Here is a 22986-nt window from a genome sequence, read left to right as displayed (position 1 = left end):
CCAAAAAATACCTACGTTGTCCAATTTTTTTTTAGAAACACCAATATTACAATAATTGCACATTTTTTTTTCCAAAATTACGTGCACTTTTTTTAAAATAATAATATCGCCACCATAAGTTCCACTATTTTCCTTTTTAAAAATTCTTCTAATTGTTTATTTATATTTTTTTAAAATCAGCTAACTACCTTATTATTAATTCAATAATCATCGAAAAAAACATGTACATAATGTATTTTGTGCGACACACGTTTTTTTTTTTCGACAAGCCAGCAGTGGCACTAGAATAACCCATTATAATATTGACGGAGTAACCCCCTATAACACAAAACGCACAACCCTTATAACACTGGCGGGATAACAACTATAACGCTGAACGAGTAACCCTTAAAATATTGATTAAATAATCCCTATAACATTGACAAAATAACATTCATAATAGCTAGCTACACGGTGTATCCAGCCACATAAAAGAGCAAGTTACTATATCACAAACAACTTCGCGTATTTAAGATATATTATTGTTATTAGATCTTTGTAATACCTTTCTATAAAATATATATCCCGTGCATTTTGCACGGGTACACTCTATATATCGAATGAAGGAAAGTTGATTTGTATAATATATAAAATATATCCTGTGCATTTTGGTAGTTAGCTGATTTTAAATATTACTAGAGTGTACCCGTGCTGATGCACGGGATATATGTAGTATATATATTTAAGAGAAAAAAACGGTAGAAGTGATAGTTATTAAAGGGCAGCTATTGGGGTTTTTTTTTTAAAAAAAAAAAATAGAAAAAATAGAGGGGTAGATTTTAATTGAGTGATATGGGTAGTTATGAGTAAAAATGGTGGTTATTGGTTATTTTAAAAAAAAAAAATAAAAAAAAAATAGAAGGGCTAGAATTGCAAGGATGTGAATTTGGAGTGCTGTGAATGAAAGTTGTAAAAACAACTCTTAAATTATATACTTCCTCCGTTCTATTAATATTGCAACAAGGAGGAAATTACGCATCCCAAAGCACATTTTATATGCTAAATATCTATAATTGTGTAAGAGTAAAAAATTATAAAAAGTTGATATTGTGAAAATATTTTGTGAGACGAATCCAACAAGATCCACATGACTATATTTAGCTTAACGTATAAATCATATTATATGGTCAAACAAGAGTGATGAATAGTGGAAAAAGTCCATTGTTTCAATATTAATAGAACGGAGGAAGTATAAGACTAGAGGGTACCCATACAAAATGCACGGATATATATATTATATTAGAAAGATATTAAATACTACCTCCGATTTTTATTAGTTGCCACGTTTTGACTTTAGCGCTATTCACACATCTCCCTTTGACCATGTTTTGTGATTTATATGTAAGGAAAAATATAGTCAAGTGAGATCTTGTTAGATTTTGTCACAATGTATGTTTTCATAATATCAACTTTTTATAATTTTTGCTTATCGGCAATTAAAGATATTAATAATTTAATTTGTGCATTGACAAACGTGACTAAAGAAATGTGTCAACTAAAAAGAAACGGAGGAAGTATATAATATAAGGAAAAATATATTTTTTAAATACTTGAAGTTGTTTTTGATGTTGTAACTTAGACCCTGTTCTTTTGAGCTGCTCTGGTCTGTTGTGGACTTGTGGTTTGGTATGCTCTGCTAAACCCTACTTAGTTATACTCTACTGAGCATTAATAATCTGCTGACACTTGTTATGCCTGTTGACACTTGCTCTGCTCTGCTAAAATATGATGTTCTTTGCTCTGCTTAGAAGCTCAAAAGAATAGGGTCTTACTCTTATATGTCGGTAGCCATGAAACTATTTTAGGATTGTCAAAGCCATAGAGTTTACCGTCAGTGTTATAGGGGTTACTCGGCTAGTGTTATAGAGGTTATTTCATCAGTGCTCTATAAGTTCCATTGGTCTTTTGCAAGCAGTTATTGGTGAGGCCAGTCACGCATAAAGAGTGTTGCACATTTTTTTGTTTTGATGATTAGAGAAGTTGTTTAGAGGGTAGTCCCTAAAAATGCATATAATTGCTATGGTGAATTTTTGATAAAGGAATTGTATACCCGTGGTTGGTGGCAACGCAATGTGGCCAACTATTATGGGGTTTACTTTGTCAAAGCTATAGAGGTTATAGTGTTTTAAGGGTTACTCGATTAATTAGTGTCATACTTTGATCTTTTACAAGCAATTATTCGGTGAGGCCGGTCACTTCAAAGCGTGCTACACAATTTTTGTTTGATTAAGAGAAGTTGAAATTGTTTAAAGGGTAGTCCCTAATAAATGCGTATAATTGAAGGGTTGGAAATTTTGAGCGCTATGGTGATTTTTTGATAAATTTGGTAAAGATCATACTAACATTACCTTGAAAAATCAAACAAAAATCCAGGAAAAAATAATCAGTACTCATAATAATCGATCATGCATAAAGATTTAAATTCATAATAATCATCATAAATACTTAAATTTAGAAGAAACATAAAGTGTGTAAAAAAGAAAAAGAGAAAAAAAAAAAAAGACTAAAATTTAAAACGGAAATCTTTAACAAAGTTGCATAGATTATGTATCAATGCTCTCAACAAATCACAATTACACTATGACATACCTCATATTATCCAATTAATCACAAAAGTACAATACTTTGTATAAGATTATAAATTTATCAAAACCCATACCTGAAAGGCATATTTCATGAAATGGTTATGGAATATAGGGAGATGTTGAAACTGCAAATTGTATTTGTTTGTTAATTTTATTTTTTAAAATTTAAATTTAAATTAGATAGAAATTTTGTTGGAGAAATGGAGGGATTAGGTAAATAGGCGGGAGTGAATGGGGATTTAGGATTTGGCTTTTGGAGCAACGTGGTGAGAGTGACTCTTAAATTATATATAAGATTCACTTGTTTAGTCTTTTTTAAATACGTTTTAAACATTATTATGAATGTATAATTTTAACTATTAATATTTTTGATAACCGAAATTATAAATTACAAAAAAATTCATGTTATGAAAACCTTGAATAAAAACATCACGTTCTTCATAAGGGTATGTTTTCTCATAGTAAAAGTTGTTTAAAAAAAAAAAAGTGGTTAAAGAAACAAATAATGTTGAAAGTCCTTGTCAATCAAAAAAAAAAAAAAAAAAATGTTGAAAGTCGAAACATGTTAAGTAAAAAAATTGGAGTAAGCAAAATGTATACAAACCAAGTAGGCACACAATCACAACATTTCTCAATTGTCAAATTGTCATAGTTCCAAAATTTTCTCCTACCTTTTCTCTTCTCAATTACCCCTCTCTTTTGGAGTGCAACTTTTACAGAAAAACACTCGAAAGTGCAGAAAATCGGTGCGCAACATTCACACAACAATGGCGATGACAATGGACTCTGAAGAATTCGCAATCGGATGTGTACTCTCAATCAAAACTACACTAGGCGACGAATTCGAAGCCCAAGTCATCACCTTTGATCGAGCTTCCAACGTCCTCGTTCTTCATATCCTTCTCTTTCTTCAATTGATTTCTTCCCAATTTCATGTTTTTTTGCAATTAATTGATTTTGGGGTTTGATTATTTTGTGAAATTTATCTGGGTTTTGATTATCTTGAGCTCCTTAACCTGGGTTTTTTCTGGGGTTTCACAAGAGGGTTCAAAATCTGGACCTCGAAAAAATTTGAGGTTGTTGAAGGCTAATTATATTAAAGAATTTACATTTTTGCGCCAAGCTGAAGATCCCCTTGATCTTAAAAATTGTTATCTCGATCTTTCTTCTCTTCAAGCTAGAGAGGAATCTGCTATTAGGTTAGTATTTTTGTTGGGTGTTATTCTAGGGATGAATGTTTTGTTTCATTTTTTTTTTTGTTATTTGATGATTTGCTGTTAATTGTTGTTGTTCAAGGCAAGCGGAGATTGAAGCGGAGAGGATTGGAGTGGGAGTGACGGCTGAAGCTCAGAACATTTTTGATGCTTTGTCGAAAACGTAATGTGCCCTTTTGATTCTCTCTTTGTTGATGTGATATTTGAGTGTTTAATTTTTCTTTTGTTGAATTGATATGAAATGGCATGCATCTTGTAATTGTTAGTTTGTTACTGCATAGTGAGGATGTGAAGAAGTAGGGGTTAAGGGAGGTTAGTATGTATGCAACCTTAGAAAGGCGGCTTCGGAATAAAAATTTTGAGCCTTTGTCTAGTTGGTCTAATATGGTGTCATTGCATAACAATGAAAGGTCACTGATATGTTATTATATTCCTTTTAATAATGGTCTTCATATAAACTTCAGTTGGTTTTTAGAAGTTGAACCTATTGACTAGTTGGATTCTCGAGCAGATTTTCGCTTTGCTTGAATGAAGCCTGAATATGAATATGTTGTCTGGCTGTTATATTCTTCTTAGGGTCATTGGGGGAATGTTTTAGTGTTGAAGGTACGAGCCTGGAAAATTGCAAAAGGACCTAGGAATAACTGGTGTATAAGTTTAAAGTGGAAGAATTAATTGCTTTTGGCACTTCTCAATGGATTAAGGTTATGAAATTGAAAATGTCTTATGTATGCTTGTTCTAGTCTTGACAATGTTAGGGCCTGTTCTCATTGATTGTGCTGAGCTGAGCTGAGCTGAGCTGAACTGAAATGAAATGAATATTTTATAAGAGAAGGAAATTAGTAGCTGAGCTCAGCTGAACTGAATTTCAACGTAAGAGAACAGGCCCTTAGTTAGTATAATTAGTTTTCTACATGATTGCATGTGAAGACTCTAAATTGCTTCCTCCCCATATATAGCCGAACTTAGGTTTTGTGTGGGACAATTTTTAGCTTGTTCGATTTTTATGTAAACCAATATACCGATAAACTTGACTTTGGAGGGAAACAATATTAGTCCCGTATATTTTTTGTGAACTTATTTAATGATTTAGAAGCTTGACTTTGAAGGTTGTAGACACTATGCCATTTAAGAATGGTGATATTTGTGGATGGAGCTTATAGTATGAGATACATAAGTTTGCCCAATTCACATGTCCCATTAAGTTTAATTACATTGCCTCTCAAGTGGAGGAGCTCCCTTTTCTCTTGTTGGATCAGAACGCAAAGATCGTTTACTAGGTGATAAATTCATTGAAATAGCTATTTGACTTCAGGCAATTGGATTCGGAAAGCTTAGCTTGATTGTTGAAAGTTCCTTGGATGCATCTCTAGAATTACTTCCTCCATTTCATACTACATATCATACTTGCCTAAAATGGGTGTCCCAAAACATGTTACTCAGGACTTTTCTTTTCTAGTTAACTCATTATCTGTGTGTGTGTGCGTGCGTGCGTGCGCGCGCACGTGTGCCATATGCTATTTTGAAGCTTGAACTACAATTTGGGATGGAGGAGTACTTGGTATCTCTTTTGATCTTTATAGATAAGAGGCTAGACTACAAAACATTGGAATTCTGTAGTCTTGGAGGAACCTGGTGGGCTGAAACCTGTTGAAGTCAAGTCTTGTTATGAAATAAAAGAACTGAGAACATGCCTTCTTTATCCAACTTATTTTCTTAGTTAGGGAAGCAGTGAAGCACCATTGCCATAAAGGTTCTGGATAAAATTCACCACATTTCTTTTCTCTGAAGCACCAATACATTCGGAGTAATAAAAGATTTGTTCTTGAAATGCGTCGATCATATATAAAAGGTCACGTATCTCAAAATTTTATAGAAACTTGTATGTTATGCATTTGTGCTAAATATTCAGAAGAGGGCAATGAAATTCATTATGTGCTTCTCCTCTTGCCTTTTCTCTGTGTTGTTAGAATGTTAGATTCTTTTTGCTTTTCACTGCTGTGCAGCTGTATAACTTTTCACTTAAATACAGTCTACCTGTTGAATGCAAGTTTAAAAATAGAACATTGTTTTAGTTGGAGATGTATGTTTCAGTGCTCTAATATGGGTTTTTATTTTTAGAATTCGAAGACATGTGTAATAAATTAGTTGGGACAATTCTGCTGATTGTAGATCATTTTATAGCAGCCTGCATTTCTTTTATTAATATTCAAGTTTGCATTCTAAAGCATTAACAGAAGAATGATTGAAATCAATAATTAAAGGACATCAGTACCCATACACCCCCCCCCCCCCCCCCAAAAAAAAAAAAACAAACCCAATATGTCCGAAAGATAAAGTGTAATTTGGCAATCAATAAAATGGCAAGTTGTATGGAACTTTGGAAAGACCATTAGTATTTTTTGACCTAAACTGAATATACATGTAGGATTTTAGAGCATCACTCATTGTGTTTTTTTAAGAAAGAGAGAGTAGATTATGGGATAATTTTGCAATGGCCACAATAATTTGGTAGCCATTGTAAATTTGTAATGTTTTGATCATGACCATTTATTTTCTAATGTTAAATCTTCACCATCTATTTCATTGACTAAGTTACTACCTCCGTTACATATTAGTTGCAACTTTTGCCATTTAGGGGTGGTACACATTAGTTGCAACTTTCTATTTCTTTCTTTTTTTGGTAAATTTTTTCCTATAAAATTACTAATTTACCCTTACTTAAAAATTCATTATATCAATTACATAACATAATCTGATTACATTAAACCCTTTATCCAACATCATTAATTAAATGATCCCCACCAAATTTACTCATCAACCAACCTCATTCGGTGAACCTAACCAATTCATTGCTATTTTTTTCAGATTTGGGGAAATTTCAAAACCCTTGTTCATCTGGGTTCATCTTCTTCCTCCATGAATTTCTCTCTCCTTCCTTGGTCTAACCCAACAAATCCTCACACTTGCTCTGTGATGTAACCCACGATTTTGCTTGAAAAAAACCCACGAATTTGACCCACCAAACCCACAAATTTGCTGGAAAAACCCACCAAACCCACAAATTTGTTGAAGAAGCCAACGAAATTTTCTGAATAAACCAACAAACCCCCACGAATTTCTTGAAAAAACCCACGAAACCCACGAAATAACTTACAAAACCCACCTATTCCTTCAAAAGCCGACAATCTCCTCTCAAAACCCTCAAATCTACGATTAAATATGGTGAATTTTAAGCCACTAGTAGACACAATCTTTGGGGGTGAGTGACGGTGGTTGTTCTGGGTTGGTTTTGGCTGCGAGGGTGCGAATTCAAGGTGGTTTAAGTTGAGAGGGGGGTAGTTTTAGGGAGGTTTGGGCTTGGAGAAGGTGGTTTTGTGGTCTTTCAGGTGGAGAGGGAGTGGTTTTACGGTTGTTCGGGTGTGTGTGGCTGGTTTCAGGGTGGTTTCGGGTAGAGATGGGGTGATTTCACGGTGGTTCGTGTTGAGATGGGGTGATTTCACGGTGTGAGGTGTGGTTTCAGGGTGGCTGGTATTCAGCTACGGTGGTGGGCTCGGTGCTGTTGGTGGTGGTTACTCATTGATTAATTACCTTCATTTTCTATCTCCTGCCTTAATTATCTATTCTTTAATTTATTAATCTACCATTATGAAATTTTGTCTTAAAATCCGTGCCGGGCTGAAAGTTGCAACTAATATGTAACGGAGGTAGTATAAATATTTTTTTACCATGAAAACTTCATTAATCTTTCCCCTTCCTTTTCATCATTTTTGAATCTAATTCATTGATGCTCCTCTGATCTTTATCTCTTCAACCTCTGCTCCATATAAGAACAGTGGTGGGTAAATTTCCACCTTAATTACATCAATTAATGACAAAATCTTTAGATGTTGTTAATGCTTGTAGTAGCGGTTAAAAAAAAAAAAAATAAATAAAATCATGGAATACATGTATTATCGAAATCGCTGATTGGGTTTTTGCTTAATCACTTTTGGGAAGATTGATTAGTGCATCTGTACTACAAATCTATAGAGGTTTTTAATTGTTAATCATCATCGTGTGTGAATCGATAGTGAAAATTTTCTGTTCATAACTCCGTTTTACAACAACAATATTGCAGTTTTCTTATTTAATTTTCTTTCTCTAAGTCAAATATATAAAAGAACGGCTGAGATTGCTTCTATAAAATTGAAGGGCTAGGATTACATATAATTACAATGGCTACAAATTTAGTGTAGCCATTGAATAGTCATCCGTAGATTATGTTGAAAGAGAAATCACATATTCAAATGGGAATATTGGAATATTTTTGCTGTTGAGTAGGTAAAGAGTTTATTTCTGAATACGAAATCCAAGGAAGAGATTCTCAGGAACTCATTTTCTCCCAGCCGACGCCGCAAGGTCTTCTAATATTTGAACCTTGTGTGCTATGCATGTGGAAGAATAGGTATTTTGCATGCACTTGGAATCTTAGATTATAGCAAATAATCACTGCCTTCTTTGGATAAAATTGTTATTCTAGTTATTTTACTTGTTGAATGGCATATTTAATTTTGGAGACACGAGCTTAGTATGGTAGCAAAGAGGCATGACTCAATAGATAGAAGAGTTTGTATCTATTGAGTGATATAGTGATTGTTTGGAGATAGATCACCCCATTGCTGTGGTTGTACACATCTTAATGATATTATCTGTTTGAAACCCTTTTCACTTTGCCTTTGTTTATCACCGGGTAAAGTAGCCCAAAGATGGAGTTGCCTTAGATGGAGCTGCTAAGGTTCTTGATGGTTTTTTGGCCCTTTAAGACTACTAAGAAATGGCACCAGGACTACACCTGTGTAATTCTAATATAGTCTATCAGAACTTTGATGCAAATCTTTTTGTTCCCCAACATATATGATGTCATGCACTGCATACCCCTAGCAGAACTCCCTGAGTAATCGAGTATGGCTATATTGGTGCATTTTTGATGATAGGTTTGATGCAAAACACAAGTCTAGAGGGAATTTGATGCAAGTCTGCTGTAGCATCAGGGAATTATGAGCTTATGACTGATCATTTTTTGATGGTGAGGTTGTCCTAGGAGCCTATTGTAGTATCTTGTAATGTAATAAGCTACATGGAAATATTTTGAATTTCACGAAGTCTTGTAGGAATATGATAGATCCTGAATTGCTCAGGAAACATATATAAAAGGTTATCTGGAAGTGGATAACTTATAAAGTAAAGGAAAAGTGAATGGACTTGTCCAAGTGCCATTTAATGGCCACCAAGTGCATCATAGACTAGACTGCATGCGTCTTTAATGACCACCAAGAGAATAGACTAGACTACATGTCACTTGATGGCCTTCGAGAGTATAGACTAAATGATAGGTTTATCAGAGTTGGATTTATTGGAAAACTTTATTGTTCAATGTTTATCTGGCTTTTCTTAGATGATTGTGGAAAATGAGCTATACACAACTACTACGCAAGTCCTTTTTGCCGTCCTTGTACAGTTGTATGATAGGGTCTGTTTGGTGAATGGGATGACTGATATAGAGAAGCGTGCCAAGAAACCAATTTTGGAGGCTTTTTACTAATGTTATCCTTTTCTCTTGGAGATCCACAGAGAATATTATTGGAATTAGAGGAAAATTTCACTTTTATATACCAATTACTGGGGTTATACATTAGGTCAGATTTTAGATTTGCTTTTGTCTGATCGTTATATCGTAGGACTTAAGTTTTGAACAAGTGGTTGTTTTGTTGCTTATTATGGTCAGGCAAAATGAATTTTAAAGGTTTTCTATAACTGGGTAACATTTTTAAGGAAAAAGTGAATTAAATACTCGGTGTCAGTAAATGGTCACCAAGAGCATAGACTAGATTACACGTCACTTATTGGCCATCAAGGGCATAGACTGGACTGCATATAAGATTGGCTGATACAGAAAATGTCCATTGTTCCATGCTGTCATGGGTTTTCTTGGACAATGTTGGAATGTCAAATGTATAGGCAAGTCTAGTTTCTGACTTGTGTTGTAAGATAGGATCTATATTGGTGAATGGAATCACTGATGCTAAGAGAACAGTGCAAATGATTTTCATAGAAAAGAATAGGGGAAGTTTGGCAAATGCTGATGATGGGCTATGCTATGATTTATGTTACTGATGTTGTGATTTGTATGATTCTATTTACTTATTCTATGATTTATGTTATCTATGCTCTTTATAAGATCTAATGAGAATATCTATATGTTATTTGGCGGAGGTTCTACTCTTGGGTTACCACACTTATGATTGACCGTGTTCCACTGAAGGACTTTAAGTTTTGATTTTAAAATTGTTTTATTGCTTAGGAAAAATGTATTCTAAAGGTTGCCTAATGCCTAAAGGTAACCTATTAGATATAAAAGAAAAGTGGATAAAGTCCTCAAAGTGTCACTTAAATACTTAATGGCCACCAAGAATATAGACTAGATTACACTTAAGGTTGACTGCATTAGAACAATCTTGTTCAATGTTTTTATGGCTCTTGTTGGACTGCAATGGAACTTGTAAATACATAGTAAAATCTAACCTTTTCTCTAGCCTCCTAAGCTCTATGGTAGGGTCTATGTTGGTGAAATGGGATGACTAATTTTACAAAGAGTGCAAGGAATAGTTTTGGAAATAATACCCTTATGTAGAGTTAATGACCTTACTGACCCATGTTAGCTCTGAATTGAAGTTTGAATGACAATATGAGACTAGACTTAGAAATTGTAAAATTCTAATCTCTCAGATTTTTATCTGTTCTCTTTTCTGAATCTTGCTATGATTGTATTAAATCTCTGTTGAATTCAGTATTGCGGCTTCAAAGCCTTCCAACCTAAGATACTGCTATACATATATAAGGACTCTCCTACCAATGCTATATACCTAAGAAAAAGACAAAGGAGTAGCTGCCATGCAGCTGTCATATGACTGCAAGCAGGCTCAATAAAGGCAAAACTGACCTCCACTGGGGAAAAATTGGTGGGATGCCTTCAAGTGATTGGCTCATAGCTCACTATGATTTTTTGAATTATGAGTATATAAATGATTTCACTCCAAAATAAAGGTCATACATTGATCTTGTGATACATTTTTCGGAGGTAGCTGGGAAAACTTTTCATAGTTTAGTAGAATTTTCAATATTGATAAAGGTTTTAGGTCTTTGGATCATTGGATGTGCTTTCATTGGAACCATAAATGATTGGATTAAAAAAAGCTCAATTAGTAGGTATAACTTTTGCTCATGAGACATTTTAAATTTGATGGAAATTGGAGTGAAGCTCACTTGGGTTGCATGCTCATTTGTCCATTGAGAATTGATCACTCTAAGCTTAAGAATTGTTGCATTGTAGGTCATGATGTTATATAGGTTTGAGCTCACATCATATTTACACTAAATGACATTGTTTGCTGTTCTTCATACATAACAATCACTCTCTTATAGCCTTGGTTTAATGTCACATACGTTCCAAATTTCTTAGAAGATAACATGGCAAAGCAAGTCTTCTATAGGTAGTAAATATCCTTTATATTTCATTATTTTGTTATGTATAGGTCCTTTAGTTACCTTCAAGGGCTCCAACATAGCTTGGATGTATCTGGATTGTTAATTTGTTATTGATATTAGCTATACTGTTGAAATTATTTGCTCAAAGACTCGTTCTGAAATCTGAATTTTGTGTAATGTGAGTATGTTTCCAGCACTTCCGAGCAAATAATGCAATCCCATTGCTGCTTTTAGCTGATTAATTCGTAGAGTTGAGTCGGTCCCTAATCTTAGAATTTTTCTTGCACCTTCTGCTGGGGGTATCCACATTCATTGATGTTTATGTAGGCTTCCTGTGCGCTGGGATAAGACTGTTATAGTTGTGATGGATCAAGTACGAGTTAGTCATCCATATTTTCCCGAATCTGTTTCTGGAGGTACTCCGGTAGCAAATGAGCGTGTCAAGAAAGTGGTAAGACTAACCCAGGCTTTTGATTTTAAGAGAATGAGCGCTTTCTATTTTCATCCTTTTGCCTCCATTAGTCTGACTTGTGCTTTCGTCTCATTCTTAGCTTGAACTTGAAAGGAAGAGGCTGCATGCTCGTGGGTCATCTTCATAATCTTCTCACCTTGCTGATATGTGTATCTGCTGTGGGAAGAGCACCAAGGTATGCATTAGGAGGGTTTTTGTCATCATACCAGAATCTCTCTATGATTGTGTTGCCTTGGTCCAGACACTGCCGAAGCACATATGAATGAAGAAAGATGACTTTTCACGCATTGTTTCTTGTAGCTGATGTCAAAGAGGGCTGGCGTCAATCGAAGATCTTAAATGTCATTACAGTAGATCTAAAAATGGCATGGAAAATGTTTTGCTTAGTGTCACATATCTCCTGTTTTTCCTTCTCTTTTGTCAGGCTATGAGGGTATTTACAGGACTGAGATTAACATCTCAGATATCATACTGTTGGAAAATAGAATATTTGTTCAGTGAATCGAACTTGCATTAATCGATTATGATGTATTGTGTGGGAGTATAGAGCTGAGGTTGCAGGGAAAGAACAAGACCGTTTTATACATGACTTGATGAGAAATTTGCATTCAGGCTAGTCTAGATTGATCCCTTTGGAAATCAGGATGAGACTTTGAGAAAGGTGGAAACCTCAATCTAGGAAAAATAAAAAAGGAAAACAATGGTAGAAAAAGTCGCCATGTTACAAAAGTTCATGATCTCTTTTACTCCAACGAATCTCTGAACTTAATCCCATAAAAATTCCACCATAGAAATTTATCTTTACAACATATTTATTCACCCTGCACAACACAACCACCAATTCACAAGAGAAGCTTTGAAGAAACTTGGAGACTTGAAAGGTTGGAGGAAGAAGTGGTGGTGGGATAGAGAGAGGAATCAGGAGTGAGAAGAATCGTTCTGCGATGCATAGGGCGGTGTTGATGTCTTTTAGGGAAGTAGCAATGGAGGGGTTGAGGAATATAGGATTATAGGGAGGGACGGAGGGTGGGGGTGATTTACGATGCCTATGACTTTATGAGCTTGTGGTTGGTGGTGCTATAAAATTTAGAGCTTTTAGCCTCCCTGATTCTTGATCATCATAGTTCTCTAACAATCGATAGTTCGAGGCTACTACTAATGGAGAAGCTATAAGGGCTTGTTCACTTCAGTTTAATTTCAGTTCACTTCAGCTTTTAATTTCTTTTGCTTATAAAATATTCAGTTCAGCTCAGTTCCAATTAGTTTAGTTTAGCTCATTTCAGTATATGTGAACAGGCTTAACTCTTAGCTAGAGATGAATATGCTACGGAGTCGGTACATATATTGCAAATTCCTGCATAGGAGCAAATTTATGGTTTATGCTGTAATAGCCATACTGTGTAACAATATAAACGATTAATTCATGCTAACTGATATCTAAGCCAGTTTGCATTATGATTAGTCGATTCTTTAAGGTGTAGAATGTATGCTTCCTTTTGCTAGCTCTTTACTACTCTGTCTTTCATTGATGGTACTCGTAAGTGGTAACACTTAAGGGCCTGTTCTCATACGTTGAAATTCAGTTCAGTTTAGCTCAGTTCTGTTCAGTTCAGTTCGGCTCTTAATTTCCTTTTCTTATAAAATATTCATTTCAGTTCAGTTCAGCTTAGCTCAGCTCAGTTCAGTTCAGCTCAGCTCAGCTGAGTTCAGTCAATGAGAACAGACCCTTACTCATTTGTAACTCTCACTTTTTGTCTTTTGATCTATTTCTAATATTTTGCAACCTTTTTTTTTTTTTTTTTTTTTTTTAATTAAGACCTACTAATATCTTCTATTCGACTAACTATGTGTGTACTGTTATTTTATTACTCCGTAGTCCGTACTTGTATTTCTTTTTCACACTATCCTATTTGCATTTTTTTTTCCCAAACATCAATTAGATGTATCTCCAGTACCCCACTATACTAATTATTGCGGAGTATAAAACCAATAATTCTTCTATTCGACTAACTAATTATTGCTTAGTCATATTGCTTAGCCCCTTCGTTTTTTTAAGTGTTACATTCTAATTGTCATATACTCCTTTCGTTTTAAAATACTTGCTCTACTTTTCTTTTTCAACCATTTTTAAATTCTTGCTCCATTTACTTATTTAGAAATATTTTACAATATTTAATTAATATACCTCGCCTAGTGGGCCCACCATAAATCATGTTATATTAATTTCATATTCTCTCTCTTTCAATTCTCTCCACTACTTTTACTTTTTACAATTTTTTATTCTTCTACATATCCCACTACATCCATATTTTATTACTTTATCCAATTTCTCCTAAAACTCCGCGTATGGAGAAATTGGATAAAATATGGAACAAGTATTTAAAAACGGATGAAGTAGTTTTAGGTGAATTAATTGACTTTAAGGGTAAGAAAAAAAATAATGAACTGGTATATTATGTGAGAGGGAAAGGAAAGAAAAACTATTCACTGTTGGAGTTGTAATATTTGTAATGCTAATCGGAGCTCAAGCCTTCTAGCGACGTCGTGTGTATTGTGTAAGGAGCTAGCGAAAGAGCTATAGCTCGCAAGGAAAGTGAGCAATGGTAAGGCCGAGCTATAGCTCATGTGCGAGTGAGCTATAGCTCAATGCTCTTTTGCTTGCGATAGGGGCGAGCAATAGCTCGCTCATTAGCTAGTTGTTGTTGTTGCTTGCGGAAGGGCAAGTGTGTGCTCGAGGGATAACTCATTTCCCTCTATTGCTTGCTGCAGAGCCGAGCAAGAGCTTGATCCCTCGATTGTACGTGGGCGATAGATCTCAATAGAGAACCAGGGGAGGAGTCTGCCGAGCAGAATTAAAGACCTTTTTTGCTTAATTTATTTCCTTTCTTTCTACACATATTTATACTCCTTAGCCCCCAAATTGAGATAGGCAGTTTTTTTTTTTTTTTTTTTTTCTCTAAATCCTAACACATAAACACAAGTCTATTTTTTGAGATCTGAATAGTTCTTAAATAATTCTACTCTTTGGATTCGAGTGCACGTATTACAAGGAGAGTTGTGTAAATATTGTGAAGCGTTCGTCATCAGGAAACTTGTATCGGTGGTGACATTTTTTTTGCTTGTGATGCAATAGATTCTGTTCTGCATGAGATCATCCATCAAGTATTTTTCACTTTCATCTTCTTTATTTTATTATTGGAATAATTAGTTATTTTACCAACATTTCCAAATGGATTTTATGTACTCCGTATATACTTGTGGGACCAATTGGATTGGTATGTAATTGCCTTTTGAATATTGACAGTGTGAGTTTGATTTTTAAGCTATAAGACATTGTTGAATGATGTTACACTTGACACATAAAAAAGAAAGATCCCTCAAAGATTTTCTATAAACTTACTCATGGTAACTTGATTGTGGTACTCTACCGTACATGTTTTATTTTAATTTTCCAAAGAAATTGTTCTTCATCTTCCTCATAACATTTACGCTAAACTCCAATGCTCAAAAAAAAAAAAAAATCTAAAAATTATGAATGTTCATACTTGGTTTGATGACCACCGTCCTTGCCGAGTTGCCGTCTTGCCGACATCCAAAAAAATTACTTGCTATGTACTCGCTTTTGTTTATTTATTTATTTTTTTTAGAATTTTTTGTTTTTGTTTGTTTAGTAAAGTTTGTTATGCTACCCTGTTCTTTAGAGCTGCTATGCTCTGCTTTGTCTAACTCTGTTCTGCCTTGTTCTGCCCCGTTCTGTACTGTTCTGCTCTATTAAAATCTGCTCTACCGTAGTGTGTGGAAGCCCAACCCTACTATGCTCTGCACTGCTCTACTCTACTGAAAGCTGCTATGCTCTGCTTTGTCTTGCTGTGCCCAGAAGTTCAAAAGAATAGGGTCCGACAACTTAGCTTTGTTACCGTGTAAAAAAAAAAAACTTGCTTTGTTACTTATTAGGAAATTTGATGGAAACTCACTGGAAAATTGATTCAAGATGAAACTTATCTTCACGTAATTACCTCTACAAAACTTGATAATAAGGTTAGAGAAGTATGATATGGAATTGAATTTTTCTTTTATTGACGGGAAGAAAATTATCGTTAATGAATAATCATACAAGCATGTTAAAAAAAGCTATACTTATAAGCTAAGTATCTCACTTATTTGTTTATAATTAATTTTTTTTAACCATTTATGTTTTATAAAAACTTCAACAATTTCATAACCTTTTGTGTACAACATATTTTGAGCATATTTATAAAAAATTCAACAATTTCATAACCTTTTGGGTACAACATTTTTTGAGCATAGCTCTCTAAAACACACTGTCTGAAAATTTATTTTGCACTACACCGAAAAAATCCCTCAACTAAAATATTAAATGAACACAAATACACAATTAATTAAGAAAAAAAAAAAAAAAACCGAAAAGGAAAAAGCAGCATTGGCTAGTGTCCCACACTAGAAAAGAGCGAGCAAAGCAAAGCTAATTAGCAGATGATTATTATTCATCATTTTTGTTACACCTTCTCTCAAAGATATTCCGTTCTTGCGTTGTTGTACCAAGTATCTTAATCTCCCATAAGGTTTTTTTTTATTTTTAGTGTGATATAAATTTATTTTTTAAAATTTAATAATTATAGAACTTTCATTTTTTTTTGCAATTAGACATAAATTTTTACAATTAAATAATAGTCTTAAACTAATGATATATATTGAAAATTACCTTAAATGACAAAGGACCTTTTTTTATTTTGAAATAAAATTGATTCATAAATAAAGTCATACGACATCTACAAAGAGATTTAGATCTAATGAATACATAATAATTGAATCAAATAAAAACATTCTGTAAGCAAAGCTACGATCGTTGTTGCAAATCGTACATTTTTCATACCCTCTTTCATATCGCTATGATTTAGAGCCTTCATCGGTGAGGGGGTCTATCGATCTGTTGTAGCCGTGCAGAAAATTTCCGTCTGATTTGCTAGATTGTAATCGAAATATTAACCTCTTTTTCGATCCCGCACAAAAATTTACCCATGAAACAACTCTATACCAATCCATAAAATAAAAAGGGAAATTCTCTTTGGTAAACCTCTAATAATAAACATTCTCAGTGGTCAAATGCAAAAAAAAGTTATTACCCTTGGTGAACCATGTTTTATAAAGTTTTATCAATGATAACATTAAGCAAGGTAATTAGGCATTTCTTAACCATGGTTAACCATTCTAAGTAAAAAAAAGTTGTGATGCCTAAAATACCCCCATTTTAAAATTAATTAAAAAAAATAAAAAAATAAAAACCACCATCCTGCCACCACCTTCCCCACCATTCGCCACCATTCCCTCTCCCCCTCCCCCTCCTACACCAAAACCGACGCCGGCACCGGCGCCCAGCTCTACCTTCGCTGGTGCGCCGGCCTCCCCTGGTGACGTCCCGCCTGCCTCGCCCCACCTCTTCTCTCTCTCCCCCTTTTTCGACCCTTCCTATTTTCCCCACCCAATGCCCACCGCCGATCACTCTAACCACCACAAAACCGGCGCCCTTCCCTGACGACCCCCTCTCCCTTGTTCGCTTGCCAAAAACCCTAAAAAACCCCAAAACACCAGAAAACACCCAAACCCGTTTAAAGTTTCGAAACCAAACCCAGGAAACGGGTTTCGGTTTTCTGGTGGTTTTGGGTAGATTTCAAGGTTTTGTGGTGGTTTTGTCGGGGAGGGAGTTCGTCGGGGAGGGGTGTTGGTTTTCGTGGTGGTTTTGGGTGCGATAAGGGCCCGACGAACGGTGGTGGGGGAACTGGGAAAGAGAGGTGGTGGGGAGGGTGGTGATCGATGGGGGAAATGGGAAAGGGAGGAGGAACGGGGCCGAGGTGGGGCGTCGCCGGCCGGAGGTAGTAGAGGACAGGCGCCGCCGACCGGAGGTAGGAAGGCAAGCCGGCTGGGGGTTAGCCGCCGGCAGTGGTGCTGGTGGCTAGGTGAGGGTTTTTTTTTTTCCTTTATGTTAAATTGTATTGAATAATATTAACTGTAAATTGTATATCACATAAACGGCCGCATACAAATATATATAGGCTAGGTTACTTGGAGGGCAAGACCAAAATAACCTAAAGATATTCACAAAATACTCTAAGATATATTTCCCAAATATTCACAATCTTATCTTTCCTAATAACCCCCCTCAAGTTGGAGAGTACGGATCTCGGACACCCAACTTGCGAAGTAGAAACTCGAATTTAGCTTTTCCCAAAGCTTTTGTAAAAATGTCGGCCAACTGAACCGTCGTAGGAACATACGAGGGTATAATCGTCCCATCTGTAATCGCATCCCGAACAAAATGATAATCTGACTCGATATGTTTTGTTCGTTCATGAAACACTAGATTATGCGCAATGTATAACACAAATTGACTATCACAATAAAGGTGCATCCCATTCTCATGTCAAACACCTAAATCACCAAGTAGTCGCTTCACCCACTTTAATTCACAAGTCGTCGCATTCATACAACGATATTCTGCTTCTGACGAAGAGAGAGCTACAGTAGGCTGCTTCTTGGTTTTCCAAGATACAGGGGACAAACCAAGAAGCACAAACCAACCACTCGAAGATCGTCGGGATAGAGGACATCCTGCCCAATCAGAATCACACCAACCTTCCAACTGCAAAGCACTATCAGATCTCAATAAAATACCATGTCCCGGACTCTTCTTCAAATATCTAACAACTCGCTGAGCTGCTTCCCAATGATCAATCCTGGGTTTTTGCATAAACTGTGACAAAATGTGAACTGAATATGCTAAATCGGGTCTCGTAACAGACAAATAAATGAGTCGACCTATGAGGCGACGATATTTCTCAATATCATGAAAATACTCTCCCTGAGATAGTGCTAACTTGTGATTTTGTTCCATAGGGAACTCTACAGGTTTAGCATCAAGTAAACCTGCTTCAGTGATTATATCCAGCGCATACTTCCTCTGGCAAATAAAAATTCCCTGTTTGTTCCGGGCTACCTCTAGCCCCAAAAAAATTTCAACACTCCAAGATCTTTCATCTTGAAACAATCTCCCAGATATGATTTAAAACTGAGCATAGCATTTTTATCATTGCCTGCAACAATTAAATCATCCACATACACTAACACGTTAAGCTGTATTTTACCCTTTGTCAGAGTAAACAAAGAATAATCATAATATGACTGTTTAAAGCCATAATTTTTCAAAGTTGTAGTGAGCTTTACAAACCAGCATCGAGGAGCTTGTTTAAGCCCGTACAACGGTTTCCGCATCCTACAAACTTTGTCAGAATTATCTTTCTCAAAACCAGGGGTGAATTTTCATATATACCTTTTCTTCCAAATCACCATGAAGAAATGCATTATGAACGTCCATTTGATGGACTTCCTAATTTTTCATCGCCGCTACTGCAAGAAAGGTTCGAACAGTCACCATTTTTGCCACCGGAGCAAACGTCTCATTGTAGTCTAAACCTTCAACCTGATGATTGCCGAAGATGACTAATCTTGCTTTTAATTTCTGCAAATTTCCATGCTCATCTTATTTCTCTTTATACACCCACTTGCTCCCGAGTGCCTTTTTACCAGGTGGCAATTTTTCTAGCACCCAAGTACCCTGTTCTTCAAGTGCCTGTATCTCATCTGCAATTGCCTTTCTCCAACCCTCGTGTTTCATGGCCTCCCTGAAACTTTTGGGTTCGTTTCCTCCTGTAATAGCAGCAATATATTTTCTATGTTTCACAGAAAACCGGTGAGAATCAACAAAATGTGTTATAGGGTAAACAGTACCTGAGGAAGACGATGTCACGAGTGAACTCTGAGTAGGTGTAGATGGACTTTTATTTCGAATAGTATGCGTCACAAAATCACGGAGTTTAACCGAGGCATACTTCGGTCTCATGCCTTTACCCAAGGCACCATCACTGCCACTCTCGGCCTGCTGTGAAGGCTGTGCGTGTGGCACGGGATGTTGGTGTTGCTCGTCTCCCAGCCTGCCCCCCAGGGGCCCTGCACCAGCTGCGGCAGAGGACCCAGCTTGCTGATCTTGGTGGCTGGCAAACCCCTCCGCAGGCTGGCTGCGGGCAGCCTCTTCATGCCGCAGGTCAGCTGCGGTGTGGTCTGTCCCACCATCTTCACACCCCTCATCATCTCCTAAACGACCCTCTACATGCCCCTCAACATCATCCAAATGCCCCTCATCCATCACACTAGCAATTTTATCATCACTCGCCTCCTCATCTTCGCTCACCAATCTGCCAGGAACAAAAATAGGAGGTGTAGGTGGAGTAGTATATGGGAATTCTTGTTCCATAAAACGCACATCCCTTGAAACAAAAAGTTCTTTGATCTCTAAATCATAGACTTTCCACCCTTTTTTCCCGAAAGGATACCCAACAAAAACACACTTCCTACTTCTACTAGAAAATTTATCCCCTTTAATTTACTCCGTAGATTATATGCAAAACATAAACATCCAAACACCCTAATATGCTCATATGAAGGTTGTTTATTGAATAAAATTTGAAAGGGGGTTTTATAATCAAGTAATCGCGAGGGGGTTCGATTAATTAAATGACAAGCCGCTTGCACACACTCCCCCCAAAATTTTATGGGTAAATTGGCTTGAAAACGAAGGGCTCTAGCCACATTTAAAATGTGTTGATGTTTCCGCTCAACTCTCCCATTTTGTTGAGGTGTGCCTACACAAGATGCCTCAAAATATATGTCATTCTTAAAAAAATACCCCTTCAAAGAATTAAACTCCGTACCATTATCACTACGCACAATTTTAATTTCTTGAGAAAATTGACGTTTCACAATAGCAACAAAATTATAAAACATGTATTCAACTTCCGTTTTATTTCTCAATAAATAAGTCCACACACCCCTAGAGTAATCATCAACAATAGTTAAAAAATAATAAGAACCACAAGACGATGGAGTCTTGTAGGGTCCCCACAAATCTAAATGCACTAGCTCAAATATCCGACTAGCTTTATTTTGACTCAAAGGAAAGCTACTCCTATGTTGTTTTTCCCTAGGACATACATCACAGGATTTAAATCTACTACTACGACTCACAAACGGAAGTTGCTCAAGAACTTTTCCCGAAGGATGCCCCAAACGTTGATGCCACAACTTTGTAGATTGATCCCCATCCGTCTTCAAAGTCTTCACTGTTGGAACACCTCGAAAATAATAAAGTCCATCCACACGTTCACCCGCTCCAATCACCTTCCTCTTCGTTAGGTCCTGAATAACACAAAGTTTGTTAGTAAATTGCATAATACAATTCGATTCATCACTTAATTGAGTTGCGGAAATTAAATTGCAATTCAATTGAGGCACATAAAGAACGTTTGTAATCATCAAGCCGCCATCCAATATGATTGTGCCTATTTTAGAGGCCTTAGCATACGTTCCATCCGGCAATCCCACCGGACAATGAGTCACATTAGTCACATTCGTCAAATAAGAAAGGTCACAAGTCACATGATTCGAGGCTCCGGTATCAATTATCCAACCCAAGTCGTTCTTACCGTGCAATTTGGATTTAAGTGAGTTTAGATGATCAAGGAGCTGCTGAATCTGAGCTGCCGAAACCCCTGCCAAAGCTGCCCCATCACTCGAATTAGGAGCAGCAGAGCTGCTGCCCTGTGAACCAGCCTGCCCACTAGTTTTGTTGGCACGCACAGAGGAGTTCGTCCCTCTGCCTCGCCCCCCTGCACGTCCTCCACGACCTGCAGCAGCACCACGTCCCGGGCCATGGCCTCCTCGAGGCCTGTCACCCCACCAATCAGGAAAACCGTGCAGTTGAAAGCGCGTTGCCTCATCGTGCCCTTCACGGTTACAATGCACACAAAATTTATCAGAGGTGTCACGAGTTTTGACCTTCGGTTCGTATTGAAGCTTGAAGGCTACAGCATTATCACGAGTATTATCACGGGTTGTTTCACCCCCACGCAGCTGCTCCGCCTGAACCAATTGCTGATAAGCCCTGGCCACGCTCGGTAGTGGTTCTTGCGCCAAGAGTTGGCCTCGAATCGATGCATAAGCATCGTCCAAACCGATGAGAAAGTGATGGACATAATCTTGTTCTCTGATCTTCTCAACCTGTGCGACAATGTTACACGTGCAGGCACCACACGAGCACTTCGGAACAGACACATACAAAGTCAATTCATCCCAAATTTTCGATAATCGACCAAAATACACAGCCACTGCCTCATTGGACCCTTGCTTACATTCACCCAACGGACGCTTCAATTGACACACACGAGTGCCACTGACCACACAGAATCTATTCTTCAAATTCTTCCAAAGCAAGCAAGCATCATCATAATCACCAATCGTGGAGCGGACAATCGGATCCAAGGTATTTGACAACCAAGAAACCAACATAGATTGAACGACCACCCAATCCTCAAGCTTCTCGGATTCAGTCGGTTTCACAACCGTGCCATCAATAAAACCGAACTTCCTCTTTGCCTTTAGAGCTGTCCTCACAGCCCTAGCCCATTCATCATAATTATCACCCTTTAATTGAATAGGAGTGATCACGTTGCCCGGTCCATCACTCGAACCTAGGTGAAAGGTCAAGTCGACCTTCGATTTTCCTTCATCCCCTGGCATCTCTCAAGCTCACGCAAAAAACAAATTGAATTGATTTATGAAAATCACTCAAAGAACTCACAAATACGAACTATATTTATGAAAAATGAAGCTGAAAAAAAAAATTTGTGGATCTCACAAGGCTCTTGATACCATGTTAAATTGTATTGAATAATATTCACTGTAAATTGTATATCACATAAACGGCCGCATACAAATATATATAGGCTAGGTTACTTGGAGGGAAAGACCAAAATAACCTAAAGATATTCACAAAATACTCTAAGATATATTTCCCAAATATTCACAATCTTATCTTTCCTAATACTTTAAAAAAATATAAGAAGGGGTTAACCATAGGGTCAAATTAGTCATTACATCATTAGTTAACCATAGTTACGCTTAAAATGCCTAATTACCTTGCTTAATGTTACCATTGATAAAACTTTTTAAAACATGGTTCACCAAGGATAATAACTTTTTTTGCATTTGACCACTGAGAATGTTTATTATTAGAGGTCTA

The 22986-nt window shown here is 36.5% G+C and overlaps 2 protein-coding genes across 2 annotated transcripts; one reads left to right on the top strand and one right to left on the bottom strand.

Moving 5' to 3' along the window:
• The first annotated feature begins 3180 nt into the window (after positions 1-3180).
• Positions 3181-12448, top strand: LOC110713866 (protein LSM12 homolog). The gene is made up of 5 exons (XM_021892304.1): positions 3181-3518; positions 3664-3823; positions 3921-4001; positions 11693-11816; positions 11917-12448. Exons 1-5 carry the CDS (start codon positions 3392-3394, stop codon positions 11962-11964), a joined length of 540 nt encoding a protein of 179 aa, XP_021747996.1. The 5' UTR covers positions 3181-3391; the 3' UTR covers positions 11965-12448.
• Positions 12449-20694: 8246 nt separating this feature from the next.
• LOC110713828 lies at positions 20695-22635 on the bottom strand. Its single transcript, XM_021892268.1, has 2 exons — positions 21392-22635; positions 20695-21104 (listed from the first exon to the last, which is right to left on the bottom strand). Exons 1-2 carry the CDS (start codon positions 22482-22484, stop codon positions 21070-21072), a joined length of 1128 nt encoding a protein of 375 aa, XP_021747960.1. The 5' UTR covers positions 22485-22635; the 3' UTR covers positions 20695-21069.
• Between the last annotated feature and the right edge of the window lie 351 nt (positions 22636-22986).

The sequence above is a fragment of the Chenopodium quinoa genome, unplaced genomic scaffold (assembly GCF_001683475.1).
Source record: "Chenopodium quinoa cultivar QQ74 unplaced genomic scaffold, ASM168347v1, whole genome shotgun sequence".
Classification (NCBI taxonomy): Eukaryota; Viridiplantae; Streptophyta; class Magnoliopsida; order Caryophyllales; family Amaranthaceae; genus Chenopodium; species Chenopodium quinoa.
The sequence above is the reverse complement of the archived record's forward strand: the minus strand, read 5'-3'. Positions and strand labels throughout refer to the sequence as shown.

What these genes read in the sequence shown, in the direction of transcription:
- LOC110713866 (XM_021892304.1), top strand. Translation starts at nt 3,392, where the DNA reads ATGGCGATGACAATGGACTCTGAAGAATTCGCAATCGGATGTGTACTC. An exon ending in AGAGAGGAATCTGCTATTAG is followed by an intron (nt 3,824 to 3,920) that starts GTTAGTATTTTT and finishes TTGTTGTTCAAG; the next exon opens with GCAAGCGGAGATTGAAGCGG. An exon ending in TTTGATGCTTTGTCGAAAAC is followed by an intron (nt 4,002 to 11,692) that starts GTAATGTGCCCT and finishes ATGTTTATGTAG; the next exon opens with GCTTCCTGTGCGCTGGGATA.
- LOC110713828 (XM_021892268.1), bottom strand. Translation starts at nt 22,484, where the DNA reads ATGCCAGGGGATGAAGGAAAATCGAAGGTCGACTTGACCTTTCACCTA. An exon ending in ACTTAAATCCAAATTGCACG is followed by an intron (nt 21,105 to 21,391) that starts GTAAGAACGACT and finishes TGTGTTATTCAG; the next exon opens with GACCTAACGAAGAGGAAGGT.